Genomic DNA, 17,862 nt, shown 5'->3' with positions numbered 1-17,862 from the left:
GTGAAATATAATTTTAAGCACGATTTGTAAAAACAGCCTGTGACAAGCATTTTTTTTGCAAACAGCAAGAGCAGTCTATAATGGCACTAATGTCGTATTTCTATTTCTAGTAAATAAAATTTACTATTGCTTCTAGAAAGTAAAAATGTGATAAAATGTGAAAACCAACTGCTGTCATTAAGTGTTCTAACATACATACTCTGACAAGAAGATACAATAAAATATAGACAGGGCAGTAGAAAGAATTTTGGACTCTGGGACAGGAACCCTGGATTCTGTTCTCCAATTAGCTGTATGATATTAGGCAAATCTCAAAGTCATTCTATGTCTCTAAGTCTCATCTGTTAAAACAAACAATGAGGAGGATGGGGTAGTAATAAGGTTGGAGGGACCTCTGAGCTCAAGCTGTAAGAGTTTCAGTATGCTGCTTTACTAGAAATCACCTCATATGACTGCTGGTGAACAGTCTTCCTTGGGAATCCTCAATCAAAAATCCGTACCTGCTTCTGTCGGTCCAATTCCGCCTCTAGTTCTTGTTTAGCTGCTCTCTGCCCGGCTATTTGGTCTTGCAGATCCTGTAATTGTTCTCTTGCTGATTCTGCTTCACTCACCTGCTGAGCCTCAATATCCTAAAAAGATGATCGTTACATGTGAAAGCAATAATGAACTGTTTGGCTCAGTATTTACTGAGTGGTCATTATGTGCCGTAAACGGGACTCAGCAGGCACTGGAAGATGAAGATGAATGAGACAAACACAGCCTAGAAGGAGCCCATAAGCTGACCCCTCATTATGTACCACGGCAAACGGTGAGAGAAATGAACAGGATGCTGCGGCAGAAACCGTTCGCTTTAATGGGCATGAGCAGACTGTGGCTCACTGGGAGATTTCCCTCTGTTCAAAAGCTAACAATTTCAAGAGAAATAAATATAACATCAAGAAGGACTTCACTGCCTTAGTCCCCTAAAACTGTAGATTATCATTAGTTTCTGTACGTGTGTGGGTATCAGAAATCAACACACAGTAAAAATATAACTTTTTTCCTCATTTCATGAGATTAGCATATTATTTTCTTTTCTTTTAGCTCTATTACTATTCTCTGTTTTTACATGTCCCCATATTTCTCCTTCTAACTTCTTCCTTTGGTGTCACTTCTCACTTCTTCATATCACAAAACCACCTTCTGCAAAATCCACCAGCGGCAAAGAACCCTGCTTTCGCTTTCTGTTTTCTCCCTCTGTGGGGTAAGCCCGAGTCCCTTCATACAGTACCTGGGACAAAAGCTGGCATCTCAATTTTGCTTTTCATCTTTTGGTACACTGTGTATACACGCTCATCTCCACAAACTCTGCACTTCACAGATCATTTGAAAAGAACTGATAGATTAATGATCCTCCCAGATAATCAAAGTAAAGTACTCTTTCACACAGCTGTGTGGACGTAGCGGCAAACAGCAATAAGTTAAATTATTTTTCCTTACCATTTTTGGGGTTGTAGAAAGTAGTCTAATCTTTGTTATCAATTTGACTAAATCAGACGAATTCTCAAGAAGCGGGCAGTGTGGTTAAAGATACAGAGTCTGGCATGAGACAGACCAGGGTTCTAATCCTGGCTCTGCCACCTTACGAGTCACAGCAAGTTATTTCCTTCTCCACACCTAGATTTCTTCAGACTGTAGAATGAGAATCCATCATCTCCTTCAAGGGGTTAAAAGAAGGAAGAAATGCAAGGAGATATGTCGAGTGCTTAGTGCAGAGCGTGGCACTTGAAGTGCTCAGCAAATGACAGCTACTACAATCACCAACAATTCTTCCATTTTGCCAGACCCAATACTATGGCCCTTATTATCAGTTTCATAAACTTCTTGAGAAAGGGTAGAGATGTGTCAATGTCATCAATGATGCTGGGGTAGGGATGAGATATTAAAACAAATCATATTTTCCATCTCACCAAAAAACATGGAGTATATGAAAAATATACATGAAAATATCCAAAAGTTTAGTGTTTATTCAATTTCAAACTCATGGGACTGAAGTCTTTGGAATTCAAAATTATTTATAGAAAAAAAATCCTACAGTTTAAAGGATAATAAGAAAAAAACTCATAAATAACAGCAGCTACTATTTACTGAGCCTGTTACGTGTCAGGAACAACGCGAGGCCCTTTATACATAGGTTCCCCATAGAACCTTGTTCTCATCTGCAATTTACAGAGGAGAAAACTACAGCTCAGTGAGAGATGGTAGTGCTACAAGGTAACAGGTCTGCTGCTACTGCTAAGTTGCTTCAGTCGTGTCCGACTCTGTGCAACCCCATAGACAGCAGCCCACCAGGCTCCCCTGTCCCTGAGATTCTCCAGGCAAGAACACTGGAGTGGGTTGCCATTTCCTTCTCCAATGCATGAAAGTGAAAAGGGAAAGTGAAGTCGCTCAGTCGTATCCGACTCTTAGCGACCCCATGGATTGCAGCCCACCAGGGTCCTCCATCCATGGGATCTTCCAGGCAAGAGTACTGGAGTGGGGTGCCATTGCCTTCTCCAAGATAACAGGTCTATTAAGTGCTAAAGCCAGGATACAGGATCTGCATCTAGATCGGACAGTCAAGCTTATACCCTAGACAAGCCAGCCCATTCTTACCACTTCCACACTTTTCACTGTTGTTCATGTACATCTTAAAAAATCAATAATTTCCTAAGTTGATGCATGATAAACATTCTTGGCAGACAGAGTTTTTCTTTTTTTTAAAAACAGAAGGCTCATTATCGCATACTTTGTCCTTCTCATCCTCAGAGGCCCCTCCTATGTCAAAGACCCTTGTTTAAGATAAATAAGTGGCCCAATTTTACCTTTAGATTAAATATGTTAATTACACATAAACAGTAAATTATAAGAAAATGCATGAAACTATAAAAGATCATCCCTAAGCCCATTCTAATATTAGAACACATCCTTGTTTTAGAAGTAAACCCAGATCTACTTTGTTTTTAACTACTGGGATGTTAGATCCAAAAAATACACATTCTGTCTGGTTCCCTGTGTAACTCTGAGCCTAGAAGATGCATGGCACACAGCAAATACTTGGTATTTGTTGAATGAATGAGTCGGGTTACCTATGCTTCTTATTCCTGTAACTGTAAGTCGATCAATGGACAAGAAGCCTGCTGCTTTCGATTCAGGTACTTCTATCAGATAACTAATATCCCCACAGTTTCACACGTCACTAATCCCCCCCCCACAGACACAGAATCCGTCCCCTCTCACACCACTAACACCTGGGGCTAAACGGCTGTCGGTGAAGCTGCGCTGCGATGACTCTCACCTGTAACTCGGATCTCAGCTGGTGTATCTGGCCCATCAGTTTCTGTATTTCCTCCCTCTGCGTCTCCTTCTCGTGCCGAAGTTCCTCTAGTTCCACGCTGTTAGCAGTACTGCTATCTAGGCCTTCAAAACCAGATCCTTCCTTTAAGCTGTTAATCAGTTTTTCTTTAGACTGTCATAGAAAAAAAAAAAGAATAAGCAAAGCAGAGATTAGCTTGTACACTGAATATCATCTACCACACACCAATTAAACCACGATGGGAATATTTCAATTATATTCTTCATCAGAGAAAGTCCACAGAATGTTAAATCTATAGGGATAAAAATGAAACAGAGCCTTGCTGTATACTGTTCTTGGACTGTGGTCCCCAGGACCACATCACTGTCGAAAACTTATTAACAAGAGTATTCTCAAACTTTCTCTTCATTCTTTCTTATGCTTTTTTCCCCTCCCATTATATTCCACTCAACAAATATTTATGGACAATCTACAGTGGGTTTCGCACTATGCTAAGTGTTCTCTGTGATATAAATAATGTCTCTCACTCCAGATAGTACCCTTTGCCTTAACAATAAAAGAGAAGTGGCAAATATCCAACAGAAGGCAGTAAACACATGCTGCGAGAAGGCTGGGTGGAGGAAGATTACTTGCGGAGTTCTGAGCAGGAAAAACCACTTCTGGCGAAGAGAAGAGTTTACTAAAAAGACAGCTCTTATACTGGTCCTGGAAAAAGGATAAGATTTTAAAAGGTGTACAGAGAACAGAGGACAAAGCATAAAAACCCAAAAGCATGAGAGCCTGAAAGTATTCTGAGATGTGGTCAGATAGCATGTTAGGACCAGTTTTGGGAGGCCTTCAGATGACAGGCTAAAATGTTTGAATTTTATTTGGAGTCTGAAACCAACTGCCAGAAAGTGGATAAGGAAGTGCTATGACCGGAGCTGTGTTTGAGGAGGGCATATCTGGGAGTGGTTTAAGGCAGCAGTTCACAGACTATGGTTGATGGGCCAGGTCTGGCCTGTGACCTTTTTTTGTACAGCCCACTAAGCTAAGGATGGTTTTTACATTTTCAAAAGATTATAAAAAAGTAAAGACAAAGAACATGTGACAGAAACCACATTCAGCCCTCAAAATCTACAGTATGTACTATTTCACCCTTTACAGAAAAAGTCTGTTGATCCCTAATATAAGGATGAGTTGGAAGAAAAGATTTGAGCCGGGAAGACTACTTGAAAAAGTGCTATAATCTAAGGCCAGTAACAGCAAGGACCATTGGTTCCTTCACCTTAAATATTAACTCCCTTCCATCAAAAATAGTTTCTCCTTTTTATGTGGTAAAATTACAGGTGATGTCTGCAAGCTTTTCTGCATTTTTCAAATTTTCTATAACAAACAGGATTAGGTCTATATCTCCACACCTCCATGTGGCTAACAAGCAGGCCTCTTTACTGAGCTCCAGACCTGCATTTCTGATGGCCTTCTTGATACTGTCACCTCAGTGCCACATCAGCTTTGCAAACTCACCATAATTTATCATAATCTTCTACCCTAACCTGCTGTCCTTCCCGTTTTCCCTTTGGGAGTTCAGGGGCACACTCAAACCAGAAACCTGGAACCATCCTACATGCCATCCTAGATGTCAGCTCTCCCCTCACCTCTTCATGGCTACCACAGTTCTTACACCCAAATCTCATCATGCTGCTCAAATTCTCTAACACCTCTCACCTCCTACCATCACCTATAGGATAAAATCAAAATTCCTCTGCTTGGTATGCAAGGTTTTCCACAATCTGACATCGGCTGTCTTTGGGCCTTCCCTCCTGTCTCTTGATCTCTAACACTTGTTGCTCTAGCAACAGAGAACAGGTGTCGTCCCTTAAACATACTATGTTCCCTCGGGCCCCCTTTACTCTGGCACAGGCTGTTCTATCTGAAATCTCTGGCCGATCACGAGTCCCCCTACTTGTCCTTCAAGTTTCTCTTCATCCAGATCTCCAGTGATCCCTGACATCTCCAGGCAGTTGTTAAGGGCTTCTTCCTTCAAGCTGCCACAGTGCTGCATCAATAATTTCATTGTATCAATTGCCTCAGTGTCATCCCACTAAATCAAATGCTCCCTTAAGAAAGAGGACACATCTTTTGAGCTCAGTATCCTTAGCACCTATCACAGTGCAAGTGAATAGTTAAGTGCTCAATTAAGAACCCTTTAAATAAATTAACAAATTACATTTATGAAAAGCAGAGATATTACTTTGCCAACAAAGGTCCGTCTAGTCAAGGCTATGGTTTTTCCAGTGGTCATGTATGGATGTGAAAGTTGGACTGTGAAGAAAGCTGAGCGCCGAAGAATTGATGCTTTTGAACTGTGGTGTTGGAGAAGACTCTTGAGAGTCCCTTGGACTGCAAGGAGATCCAACCAGTCCATCCTAAAGGAGATCAGTCCTGGGTGTTCATTGGAAGGACTGATGCTAAAGCTGAAGCTCCAATACGTTGGCCACCTCATGCAAAGAGTTGACTCATTGGAAAAGACCCTGATGCTGGGAGGGATTGGGGGCAGGAGGAGAAGGGGACGACAGAGGATGAGATGGCTGGATGGCATCACTGACTCGATGGACGTGAGTTTGAGTGAACTCCGGGAGCTGGTGATGGACAGGGAGGCCTGGCGTGCTGTGATTCATGGGGTCGCAAGGAGTCTGACATGACTGAGCGACTGAACTGAATACAAATAATTATATAGAAGAGTTTGAAGGAGACAGATATGATATTTCATAGAGGTAGAAAAAAAAGGTGTTCCTAGCCAATAGCAGGCAAGGGCTAAAGTCAAAATGACACTATGGTTTCAAGCTTCACTTTCTAGGAAGACAGCAATATTATTTACCAAAACAGGAGAATGAGGGGAAAGCTGATTTGGGGTTTGCAATACCACATCCCAAGCAGAGAAGCACAGCAGGCATTTAGAAACCAGGTAGGAAGTCAGGGTTGGAGCCATGCTGAAGTCACATCAAGTGACAGAAGCAAGAGTAAACGACAAAGCAAGGTAAGAAAGAAAACAGCAAAGTAAGAAAGAATAGCAAAAGAGGACAAAAGAAGAGCGCCCAAGAGAAATAGCAGTAAAGAGAAGACAGAGCTGAGGCCGTACAAGTAAAATTACAAGGCAACTTTCAAGAAGGGAGGAGGGTGCACAGGGTCAAAACATTCTACCAAAATCAAAGTGGATGGAAACTAGTAAGAGGACAGAAAATATTTAGGTCATTAAAGACTGTGAGAAGACAATTTCAGAAATGTAACGGGGACAGAAATTACACGAAGGAGTTAAAGTTAATAGTTCTAAAATGGAGGAGACAGAACACTAATCCTGACAAAGTAAAGTCACTCAATCGTGTCTGACTCTTTGTGACCCCATGGACTATACAAATACAGTCCATGGAATTCTCCAAGCCAGAATACTGGAATGGGTAGCTGTTCCCTTCTCCAGGGGATCTTCCCAACACAGGGACTGAATCCAGGTCTCCCACATTGCAGGCAGATTCTATACCAGCTGAGACACCAGGGAAGCCCAAGAATACTGGAGTGGGTAGCCTACCCCTTCTCCAGTGGATCGTCCCAACCCAGGAATTGAACTGGAGTCTCCTGCATTGTAGGTGGATTCTTTACCAGTTGAGCCAAAAGGGAAGCCCTAATTCTGACAAGTTTGGCATTAAAAGAAAGGAGGACAGAGAAATGGATCAAAGTGATCAAAGGGCCAAAAGCAATGTTTCTTCTACCATAGGTAACTAGGGTTTCAAGATCTGGTCTTTGTTCTTCTACCGAGTAACCACATGCTCTTGAGCAAGCGGAGCCAGAAGAAGGCAGCAGAGACAGAGACACAGAGGAAGACACAGGACAGACTTAATGGAGAATGGGCTTAAATGAGGTGGAAGGAATCAACGTACAGGCAGAAAAATTATCCAAGGGGAGTAAAAAATGAAAGGACATGTCTTCCCTCTGATATGAAAGGCAAAGGAAAGAGAAGTTGAAACTTACAGTCTTGAATTAATTAAAGGGAAGGTGGAAAGGCGGGAGAGGAGATCTGAGAGCGGGAGGAGGCCTAGGCCAATTGCTCTGAAAAATTCAAAAGAGAATCAACAAGGGAGGATAGATCCACTGTTAAAGACAAACACTGATATTATCATGGTGATTAAGGTGACAGGTTGAAGACCTGAACTAGGTGGTGGAAGGATGAATTTTTTTCTTAAAAGGAAAAAAGTGGTGGGAGCAGGAAACATTTCATTTTTTTAATAATATTTCTAAGAAGAACAAGACACCTGAAGTAAGCCAACCTAGTCAAAAGGAACAAAGCAGCTCACAGATCTACAAAGAGCTTCAGGGAGCCTCTCCGTCAACTGGCCTGCCTCAACATTCACACACGTGCATCTCAGGCTCACCTGGAGTATTCGAGTAGCTTTTTGCTTGTAGTCAGCTAATTCTTGCTTAGAGGAGTCCAAGCTGGACTTCAGCACTTTGACTTGCTGCTGTAGCTCATCCACTCTCTTCTTCTCATCTGAGTGTTTTCTTTCTGCCAGCGTAACTGCTTCTGCCAAATTCTGACGTTCCACTTCCATTTTATTAAGGCGTGCAGCAAACTCACTCTGTGGTAAATTTTTATATCATACTTATTATCATTTTGCTTTGAGAGAGTTTACAACCATCCATTTAGATATCTTTTTTTTTTTTTTTTTTAAAGTCTGAGAAATCTTTATTGGGCATATAACTCAGTATCTAAGTGAATAAGTAAATGTGTACTTTAGGAAAGAAAGCTAAAACTTTCTATTATTTATCAAATTATCAGTCAGTTTTTTATGCTAATAATATTCTTTTTTTTTTTTTTTCTAAATTTTTAAAAGAAAATCCATCCTGAGGGATGGTATGGGGAGGGAGGAGGGAGGAGGGTTCAGGATGCATTTAGATATCTTATGGGATTTATTAGCTCAGCCCATGAAATAGGGAGGTTAAAAAAAAAAAAAGTTCTTCATTTGTTAGGAAGTGAAGCACTGGAACTCTAAGGTTGTGGTTCCCAAACATGGCAACACATCAAAATCAATGAGGAAGTCTGTTAAAAATATAGCCAAAAAAAAGAACAGCCAACCAAGGCCTTCCCCGGGCTCAACTGAGTTGAAATTTCCAAGACTGGGCTTAGAAATCTGGTTTTAATCAGTCTCCCAGGTGAATCTGATCACTTGAATACCAGGTCTGATCTGATACTGACTGATCAATGAATAAAGGTCTACAGAAAACTAGAAAGTCTATTAGAAAACAAAGGGAAGACACAAGCATACAGCTACATCTTCTCTAATATCATGGCTAACGTTTTTCCTTTATTTCAAACTGTCTACTAAACTAGTCAATGTAATTTTTTTTAGCATAAGAAACTTTAAAAGCACACTCTAAAGAACACAAGGTCTGCCTTACTAGCCTAAATTTAGTTCTGAGAATTATTTATATTTTATCCTTATTTTCAAAAGCTGTGTGTGTGTGTGTTAGTTGCTCAGTCATGTCCAGCTCTTTGTAACCCCGTGGACTATAGCCTGCCAGGTTCCTCTGTCCATGGGATTCTCCAGGCAAAAATACTGGAGAGGGTTGCCATTTCCTTCTCCAGGGGATCTTCCCAACACGTGGGATCAAACCTTGGTCTCTTGCATTGCAGGCAAATTCTTTACTGTCTGAGTCAGAGCTGAAAAATCACTAAACTAGATGCAAAAATTCACTTAAGAGTATAATTCTAAATAAATATGATATACAATTTTCTCTTACAAAAAAAAATTTTTTTTCTTACAGAATCAGATTAACTTGGAATCAGAAAAGCTTAAATAAAAAGAATAAATGAGATGCCTCAAATTAGCTTTTAATCAAACAATGGTAACGCTTGTTGCGCAATCAAATTAAATGAACAGATGTATGCATCTAATGAATACTAAGTGTTTTAAATGTTCAACATGTAAAAGTAAATACACTTAGCAAGGATCAAGAAAAACAGCCAAATACTTAGTTTTTGTCACAGAAACGAAGTTTTCTGAAATACACAGCAGAATTTTATTATAGTACATGTGCTATGAATGGTATAAAGTGATTCCTCCTCATTCAAATAATAAAATAGCCACGGGACTTCCCTGGTGGTCCATCAGCTAAGACTCTGCACTCCCAATACAGGGGGGCCAGGTTCGATCCCCAGTCATGGAACTAGATCCCACACGCCACATCTAAAGATCTCACATGTCACAACTGAGACCCAGTGCAGCCAAATAAATAATAGAAATAAGTATTAAAAAAGAACACGGAGCCCTGCTGTCCCCATTCTAACCTGCATCTGTTTGTAGCTCTCCTGTTCTCTCTTCAGAGTGGCATCCGCTTCATGCAGTCTCTCCTGAAGAGTTTGCAAAGCTTGATTCTGCAGGCTACTACCCTCACTGTGATCCTGTATTATTCTAAAAGAAAATACATCACTTGAAATAACTTATTTCCACAGTATACAAGTGAAAAGGTAGAATAATTTTTAGAGCATCAGCAAATTAGCACATACAAAAAGATGGTTTTGACTAAAACATTGAGAAGTCTTTTTCCCTTTTAATGGACTGTAATCTATATTTTTAGGCATCCAAATACAAGCACATGCCACGTGTTATTGTATGTCAAAAGATTAATGACACTGCTCCTCAAGTATTTTAAAATTCAGAATTTGCTAACAGTGCATCTCAAGATTCAAATAATACATCCATTTTTAATCACACACATTTCCAGCATTAACCAAAAGCTACATTTTCCCCTCTTGCAAATTTCCAAAGTGAAAATTTCACAAGATGGTATGACCACCATGTTTATCATTATGTGTGCTGATAAATATTCCAGCTCATTTTTTCATTATTAATAGAATTAGCTACCGTGATTTTTCACTCTGTAAGGCTTCCAGTGCTTCTGTGCGAGTATTCAGCAGCTGGTCAGCTTCCTGGAGTCTCACTTTCAATACAGCCAGCTGGGAATCCTTTGCAGCCACCGCTTCAGTCAGGTCATCAACTTGGGCTCGAAGTTCTCGAGTTATTCGATCAGTCTTTGAATGGTCAACATTCCACTTCTCAACTCTTGCTCTTGCTTTGTTTAATTCTATTTAAAAAACAAACAAAGAAACGAAGAGAAAGAAGGAAATGTCTCCATATAAATAAACATGTCTTTCTCAGAGCACACAAAGATTCTCCTTTAAATCCCTTTAGTACCTATTGCCAAAATTAAGAGCTTACAAATATATTTGAATTTTTTGCTCCAAGAGGGATCTCCATTTTTCAAGGCCAATACTCATATCTTATATTACAGTTAGTTGGTTGGAAAGGGGCATGAAGTTAGCTGCTTTTCTACACGTTTTTTTTGTAAAGCATTTGGAAGCCAAACAGTAGACAGTAGAGAGCTCACAAGACTAAAACAGTGGTGGATTTTTGGAGTTCTGCTATAGATATGAAAGAATGCAAATCCAAATCAAGGGTGGACAATGTATATCCTGCTGCTGCTGCTAAGTTGCTTTAGTCGTGTCCGACTCTGTGCGACCCCATAGACGGCAGCCCACCAGGCTCCCCGTCCCTCTGATTCTCCAGGCAAGAACACTGGAGTGGGGTGCCATTTCCTTCTCCAATGTATACCCTAGTAGGATCAAAAGAAACAAAAAATCTGAAGATAAACACTGGAAAGGAATCTGTTTCTTTCCACTACTGTGGCCAAAAAAAAAAAAAGTGCTTTGAACCTAGAAAACGGGTGGTGCAGAAAGAGCAATGCAATATAGATCTCCACACCCTATACACCATCTGTAATTGTAAGCCTGACAGCAAAAAATCACCTTGTTTTAAATACAGAAGCAAACTGTGCAGGGTCTCTGGGAAACATTTCTCTGCCTAAATTCGTCTGGGAAAGAGTGAAGCTTCTGAAGTCAGTTTCACAAGTCTTAATACATCTTCCTATGCACGGTTTCTAAAGGATGACCAACTAAACCAGTGTTCTGTTTCAGGTGGATAACATGGAGCATTTCCAAATCTGGGCTCTCTATTTCCATGAAATACTATTCTACAAGTCTCATCCAGGACATTTCTAACAGTTTACATGCAATCAAGTTTTTATTATATTTTTGGAAATGCTACATTCCTAACCCTGGATAATTTAGATAAGGCTCTACCTTCTTGAGTTTCCTTGGACCTTTGAAGTAATGAGGCCATTTCTTGATTTAAATTCTGAACTTCATTTCTCAACAATTGGTTCTCCAGGCGAAGGTTAGACAGTTCATGTGATCTGCCATCATCGTTAGGCACTGGGTTGGGGTCAGTACAGGCAGCATTTGATAATACATTTTCCTTTGAAGAATCTTCGTGGGTTTCATGGCCAGAATCTGAATCATGAGAGGCTGCTGTAAGAAAGCAAATACATCTTTGTAACACTGGAACACTCCTCACATATGCATTGGTAGCTTACTGTGGTAGAACATCGTCTGGTTCAAGTTAACTGCTACACTAAAATACCATAAAAAATCAACTTACATTCTTAAGAGACTTCCCTCTGATGAAATCTCATTCTCACACACAGAGTCTCTAGATTTCTAAGGACCCTCAAAGTCTGGATACAATGAATGAATAGTGATAAAAAACAGATAGAAGAATATAGTTCTGGGAAAGGGAAAAGCAGAGATAATTTATGCACTGGGATTTAGGTAAAAACGGTTTTGGTCTCCTTTTTGTCTATGAATCATTTTTGAAAACAAGGATGAAGTTTCAACACTGAAAAATAATGGAAAGGAATAAAAGAAGAGCTGTGGGTTTCAAGGCAGTGAGTAATAACAGGTCAGGACAATCTGTTACACACCAAACTGGAATCTACATTGCTTACCCAAAGATATACTCGTTAATTCAGATACTCATTGTTTTGGATTTATCTTGTTTCTAATTTGTTACAAAATATGATGCAAATACACTTTTCACTTGCTCCCCCCAAATTAAGTATGTGCTAAAAAATGAACCATATCCAAATGAAAAAATTTCTCAATATCTTTAGTGATCAAGGACATGCAAATTAAAACCACAACAAGAACCAATACACACCTGCTAGATGGCTAAAATTAAGAAGACAACACAAAGTGCTGGTGAAGATATGGCCAACTGGAACTCATATTCTGCCTGTTGATGGCAGTGTAAGGACAGACGGGGGAAAACGGGAAAAGTTTTCCCAGCTCCTTATTAAATTAAACACGTGCCTACCACCTGACCCAGTAATTCCACTCCTGAGTATTTACTGAAGAGAAATAAAAACACTTTCCCACAAAGAGAAGGACAAAAATGTTCACAGCCACCTTTATACACAAAAGCCAAAAACTGGAAACTACTGCAATGTCCAAAAATGAGTGGAATGAATTGTGGTGTATCCATACTAGAGTAAGATACCACACAATAAAAAAATATTTATATACTCAATAACATGAGGGAATCTCACTAACATGTTCAATAAAAGAAGTCAGGTAACAAAGTATTCACACTGTATGATCTCACCTTTTGCTGGCAAACATACAAAGTTTCAGAACAGGCAAAAAGTAATCTAAGGTGAAAGAAACGGTAACAGTGGGTGCTTGCAGGATGTGGGGGGAGATTAACTAGAAAAGGACATGAGGCACTCTCTGTGGCAAAGGAAACGTTCTTTATCACAATAAAGGTGTGAGTTCCATAGATATAGCCATTTGTATTAATACAACTAAGATTTGCACATTCCAGTGTATGTAAAAATGATGAGACAAAGGAAACTTGAATACTGACTAGGTATTAGAGAATACTAAGGAATTATTGGGGCTTCCCTGGTAGCTAAGATGATAAAGAATCTGCCTGCAATGCAGGAGACCCGGGTTCTATCCCTGGGTCAGGAAGAGCCCCTGGAGATGAGAATGGCAACCCACTCCAGTATTCTTGCCTGGAGTATTTCATGGACAGAGGACCCTGGTGGGCTACAGTTCATGGGGTTACAAAGAGTCAGACATAACTGAACGACTAACACACATACAAGGAATTATTACATTTTTATGGTGATAATGGTGTGAATGATTTTAAAACTTATATTTTTAGAGTTAATAAAATATTTATAGAAGAAATGATATGAGATCTGTGATTTACTTCAAAATAATTCTGTGGAAGGTAGAGGTAAAGAAAGAGATTGAAAATGAGAGGGTATAAATTAAACCAGAATGGCTACAAGCTATTGATTATCATCGTGGGATAAACTGTTGTATGGGGGTGGAGAGGAATGATCAAACTCTACTTTGATATATTTGAAATCTCCAAAATAAAGATATTTTTAATGAATAAAATATGAGAGTTTTAAAAATTACTTTCAATTTTATAAGATTTTAAAAAGAAATAAAGTATATATCCAAGTCTTATAAGATATACCTAAAGCATATTTAGAAGGACACTTATAGCCTTAAATATTTATATGAAAAATGAAAAAAAGGAATTAATGAGTTATGCACCCATCATAAGAATTAAACAGCAAAATAAACCTAAAGAAAACAGAAATTAATAATAAAGATCAGAAATTAACAAAACAGAAAAGAAACACACTACAGAGGCTTGACATGATAAAAAATGATTTTCTGAGAGAAACACTATAAACTACATTGTCAGTACATTTTTAAATCTACATGATGCTGAAACCCATCAAACTGTGCACTTTAGAAGTGTGTAATTTATTGTATATCAGTTATACTTCATTAGCACTGTTTAAAAAAAATAAGCATTTAGCACAATGCCAGATATTGGTATTCCTCAGGTAGTATTTGTGATCAAGCTTTGATTTCTGCAAGGTTACTATAAATGATTAGCGTCTGAGCTAAAATTTCAGCTGTGACCACATTATTTTCCTAAAATTAAATAAATATAATCCTCCCCAAAGTATATGAAATAGACAAATTCTTAGGAAAAAAAATGTAACTTACCAAAAACAGATTTAAAAAGAAATGGAAAATCACTTGAATCAATAATCAAATCTTCCACTAAGAATAGCCCAGACCCTAATGGTTTCACTAGTGAGTTTCAGCAAACATTTACTGAAAGTTAAGTTTGGTTTTAGGTTTAAATAAAATAAACCAACTGATCTGTATACCATATCAGTATTAAGGAGAAAGATTGTGATATCTCAATACTTACAGGAAAAACTGCTAAAATTCAACATAAAAACTCAAACTAGAAATACAGAAAGACATCCTTGACCTGATAAAAAGTACCTAAGAAAAACCTAACACAGACTGAAACAGTGAAAGCATTCTTTTTAAGACAAGGAACAAGACACACAATTGGTTTTCAAGTACTCACCAGTGTAATAAGGCAAGAAAAAGATTTTTTAAAAAGATAAAATGGGTAAGTAGAAAAGTCATTATCCACAGATGATATCATTGTGTTGCTGAAAATTTAAATGAATGTACAGAAAAATACGAAGCCCAAGAGGTGTCTATGTTGCTGTGTATGAGTGTGTGCATGTGTGCATATTTACATAAACCGATATATAGCAACAACAGAAAGTAAAAAATTTAAAGCATACTATTTATAAGAGTTTTAAAAAATATAAACTACTCAGGAATAAAACTAACAAAAGTATGCAAGACCTTTATGGAAGAAACAAAACCTTAATCAAAGACATCTAAAAAATAATTATACCATGTTAACAGAAGATTCTACATTGTAAAAATGCTGATTCTCACCAAACTATCTACGTAGAAGCGATGGACTCTCAATAAAAAGATCACAGAATTTTTGTGGAACTTGGCAAGTTCTAAGATACATATGGAAGTACAAAAGTCTCAAGAATAGCCTATATCAAGAACTTCTATTCACTGAGACATAGAAAGAGGAAAAACATACGATAAAACTGGAGGAAGAGGAGAAAGAACTGTCATATACCTTCATATATAGAGTATCTCTGAAGCAATAAGAAAAAAGACAATGCATCCACAATACTCTGACCGTGTCTCAACTGCTGCATTTACTACACTACATGTAGATTATCTGTGTACAAGTGCATCTCATCTAATAAACTATAACCCATTCAATTCTGTATCCTGCCCCATTAGGGTCTCAATAAGCATTTGTAAAATTAATCAAAAAATAGTTGAGAAGAAATTTAGGAAAGGTCTGTTTAGTCAAGGCTATGGTTTTTCCAGTGGTCATGTATGGATGTGAGAGTTGGACTGTGAAGAAAGCTGAGGGCAAAAGAATTGATGCTTCTGAACTGTGGTGTTGGAGAAGACTCTTGAGAGTCCCTTGGACTGCAAGGAGATCCAACCAGTCCATCCTAAAGGAGATCAGTCCTGGGTGTTCATTGGAAGGACTGATGCTGAGGCTGAAACTCCAATACTTTGGCCACCTCATGCAAAGAGTTGACTCACTGGAAAAGACCCTGATGCTGGGAGGGACTGGGGGCAGGAGGAGAAGGGGACAACAGAAGATGAGTTGGCTGGATGGCATCATTGACTCGATGGACGTGAGTTAGAGTGAACTCCAGGAGTTGGTGATGGACAGGGAGGCCTGGCATGCTGCGATTCATGAGGTGACAAAGAGTCGGACATGACTGAGCAACTGAACTGGAACTGGAACTGTACTTAAACCGACTGCCAGTGCATGTGTCTGTCTTGAAAGCCCAAAACCCATCTCTTTACCACTTTTTAGTCTTGAAATATAAGAAACATTTTGTTCTTTAAGAGCCAAGACTATGTGGTAGTGGTTTAGTTGCTAAGTTGTATCCAATTCTTGCAACCCCATGGGCTGCAGACTGCCAGGCTCCTCTGTCCAAAGGATTCTCCAGCCAAGAATACTGGAGTGGGTTGCCATGTCTTTCTCCAAGACATCGTCCCAACCCAGGAGTCAAACCCAGATTTCCTGCGTTGCAGGCAGATTCTTTACCAACTGAGCTACAAGGGAAGCCCAAGACTGTGTAAGAGTCTTTAACATTTAAGAACACAAGAAGCTACCATGAATTATTAGCTCTATAAAGAATCCCTGCAAGGACTTATCATGTTCATTGTTGTTTTAAAATGTCTCCCAGGTATACAAATTAGCCAAATCATCATGTAAATATCATTTTTGCAGATGAGAAGGTGTACATTTTGAGGTAATTTCGTAGCAAATAAAACAACTGAAAACCAGAATTCTAAGTTTTTAGTTCACTACTAGGTCAATGCCTTCAACTCTCCAACTTGGATCAAAGTTCAGTTTCTTACGCTTTACTTTCAGGGAAGGGAGGGGGAAAAACACACCAAAAAACTCACAATCCAGAATCTAAGTGAAATACAGCCTCCTGTCATTTTTATAATACAAATGACAAAGAGAAATGAATTAGAGACATTTCCAAATCCAAAATTATATGTTTTCTCCCAGATTTCAAAATTTTCTGGGTAAAGTTACCCACAGACAACATTCAAAAGTCCCTACTGTAACTGTGTATTGACTAACAGTGTTCCACGCCATCTCCCTTGTTCATGCCACACATTTCAGAGAGCCTGCCCTTCTACCAACAGGGAGGTAACAGGTGCCTCCCCTGTCATCCTCCCAGATGATGACAAATGCCGCCAGAACATTTTAGGCTATGATAACACATCCAGTTTGGTTAACTCTAAAACAAACAGAGGCCTAATTAACTACCATGGCTTTGGCTCCCAGAAGGATTTTCTTCAACGGCTTTGATGGTGGTTACACTGGTGTTCACAGAATTGACGCTGGATGTCCGAGAACTCTGCAAGACAGGGGTTTTGGCCTTTTCTTTTTTGATTTCCACTTTCCCAGTAGGCTCCTTCTGGGAACTATTAAGAAAATCAAACAGCAGCTCATCATCAGGTTCTGACTTTTTTCTTCGAACAAATTGGGATGAAGGCCTAGGAGCAGATGCATTTTCAACAGGATAGGAGGTCTCCCCCAAAGTCCTAGCTCCTACTTTTACATTTGCAGTCCCAGCTAAGATGGTGGCTTTTTGATTTCTAATGTTATCAGCTGCTGAGGAAATGTAAGTACTTTTAGATCCCGTCTGGTAAGTCAAGTCCGTATTTTGCTGGTGAAGTTCAGAATAGTCAGTATTTTTGCTATAAATGATGTTGCTGGTGTTCTCTTTTCTACTGAGAGCTGTTGCAGCCCCTTGATCAACTCTGTTTAAAAGATCTTCTGCCTTTCCAGCTAGATCAGCAAACCAGGACATGATAGGAGCAGAATAATCCTGTTGGTGAACCTGTAAAAAGGATGTAAAAGGATCAGTGTGGCTGAGCAGCAGAACTCAGTGGTTAAGACCAGCCTCTGGAGTCAAGCCAGTCCTGGGTTGGAAAGCCTGTTTCTTACTACGCAACTTCCAGCAAAGTACATAACCGAAACGCTTCACCTAGAAAATGAGGAAAACAAGTATACTTATACTACTGGATGGTTTTCAGATGAAACGATACACCAAAAACATTTTGAAAATGCCGAGCACATAGTAGGCACTCATGTTAGCAGTTGTTGTTACTATAATTACAACCACCACTA

The 17,862-nt window shown here is 39.2% G+C and overlaps 1 protein-coding gene across 2 annotated transcripts in view; it reads right to left on the bottom strand.

Annotated features, from left to right (window-relative positions):
* The window catches only part of GOLGA5 (golgin A5), a 28,776-nt gene that overhangs the window by 8,948 nt on the left and 1,966 nt on the right, over nt 1–17,862 (bottom strand). The window contains exons 2-8 of one of the 2 annotated variants that reach the window (XM_005222181.4): nt 16,996–17,572; nt 11,505–11,729; nt 10,231–10,450; nt 9,654–9,777; nt 7,741–7,944; nt 3,317–3,487; nt 501–629 (exon numbers count right to left, since the gene is read on the bottom strand). In XM_005222181.4, coding sequence (XP_005222238.1) covers nt 501–629; nt 3,317–3,487; nt 7,741–7,944; nt 9,654–9,777; nt 10,231–10,450; nt 11,505–11,729; nt 16,996–17,542 — 1,620 coding nt within the window. In that variant the 5' untranslated portion in view covers nt 17,543–17,572. Of the gene's footprint in view, nt 1–500; nt 630–3,316; nt 3,488–7,740; nt 7,945–9,653; nt 9,778–10,230; nt 10,451–11,504; nt 11,733–16,995; nt 17,573–17,862 lie in introns of both variants that reach the window. The other variant, NM_001098007.1, reaches the window with a different exon arrangement.

Source organism: Bos taurus, chromosome 21 (assembly GCF_002263795.3).
Source record: "Bos taurus isolate L1 Dominette 01449 registration number 42190680 breed Hereford chromosome 21, ARS-UCD2.0, whole genome shotgun sequence".
Classification (NCBI taxonomy): Eukaryota; Metazoa; Chordata; class Mammalia; order Artiodactyla; family Bovidae; genus Bos; species Bos taurus.
The sequence above is the reverse complement of the archived record's forward strand: the minus strand, read 5'-3'. Positions and strand labels throughout refer to the sequence as shown.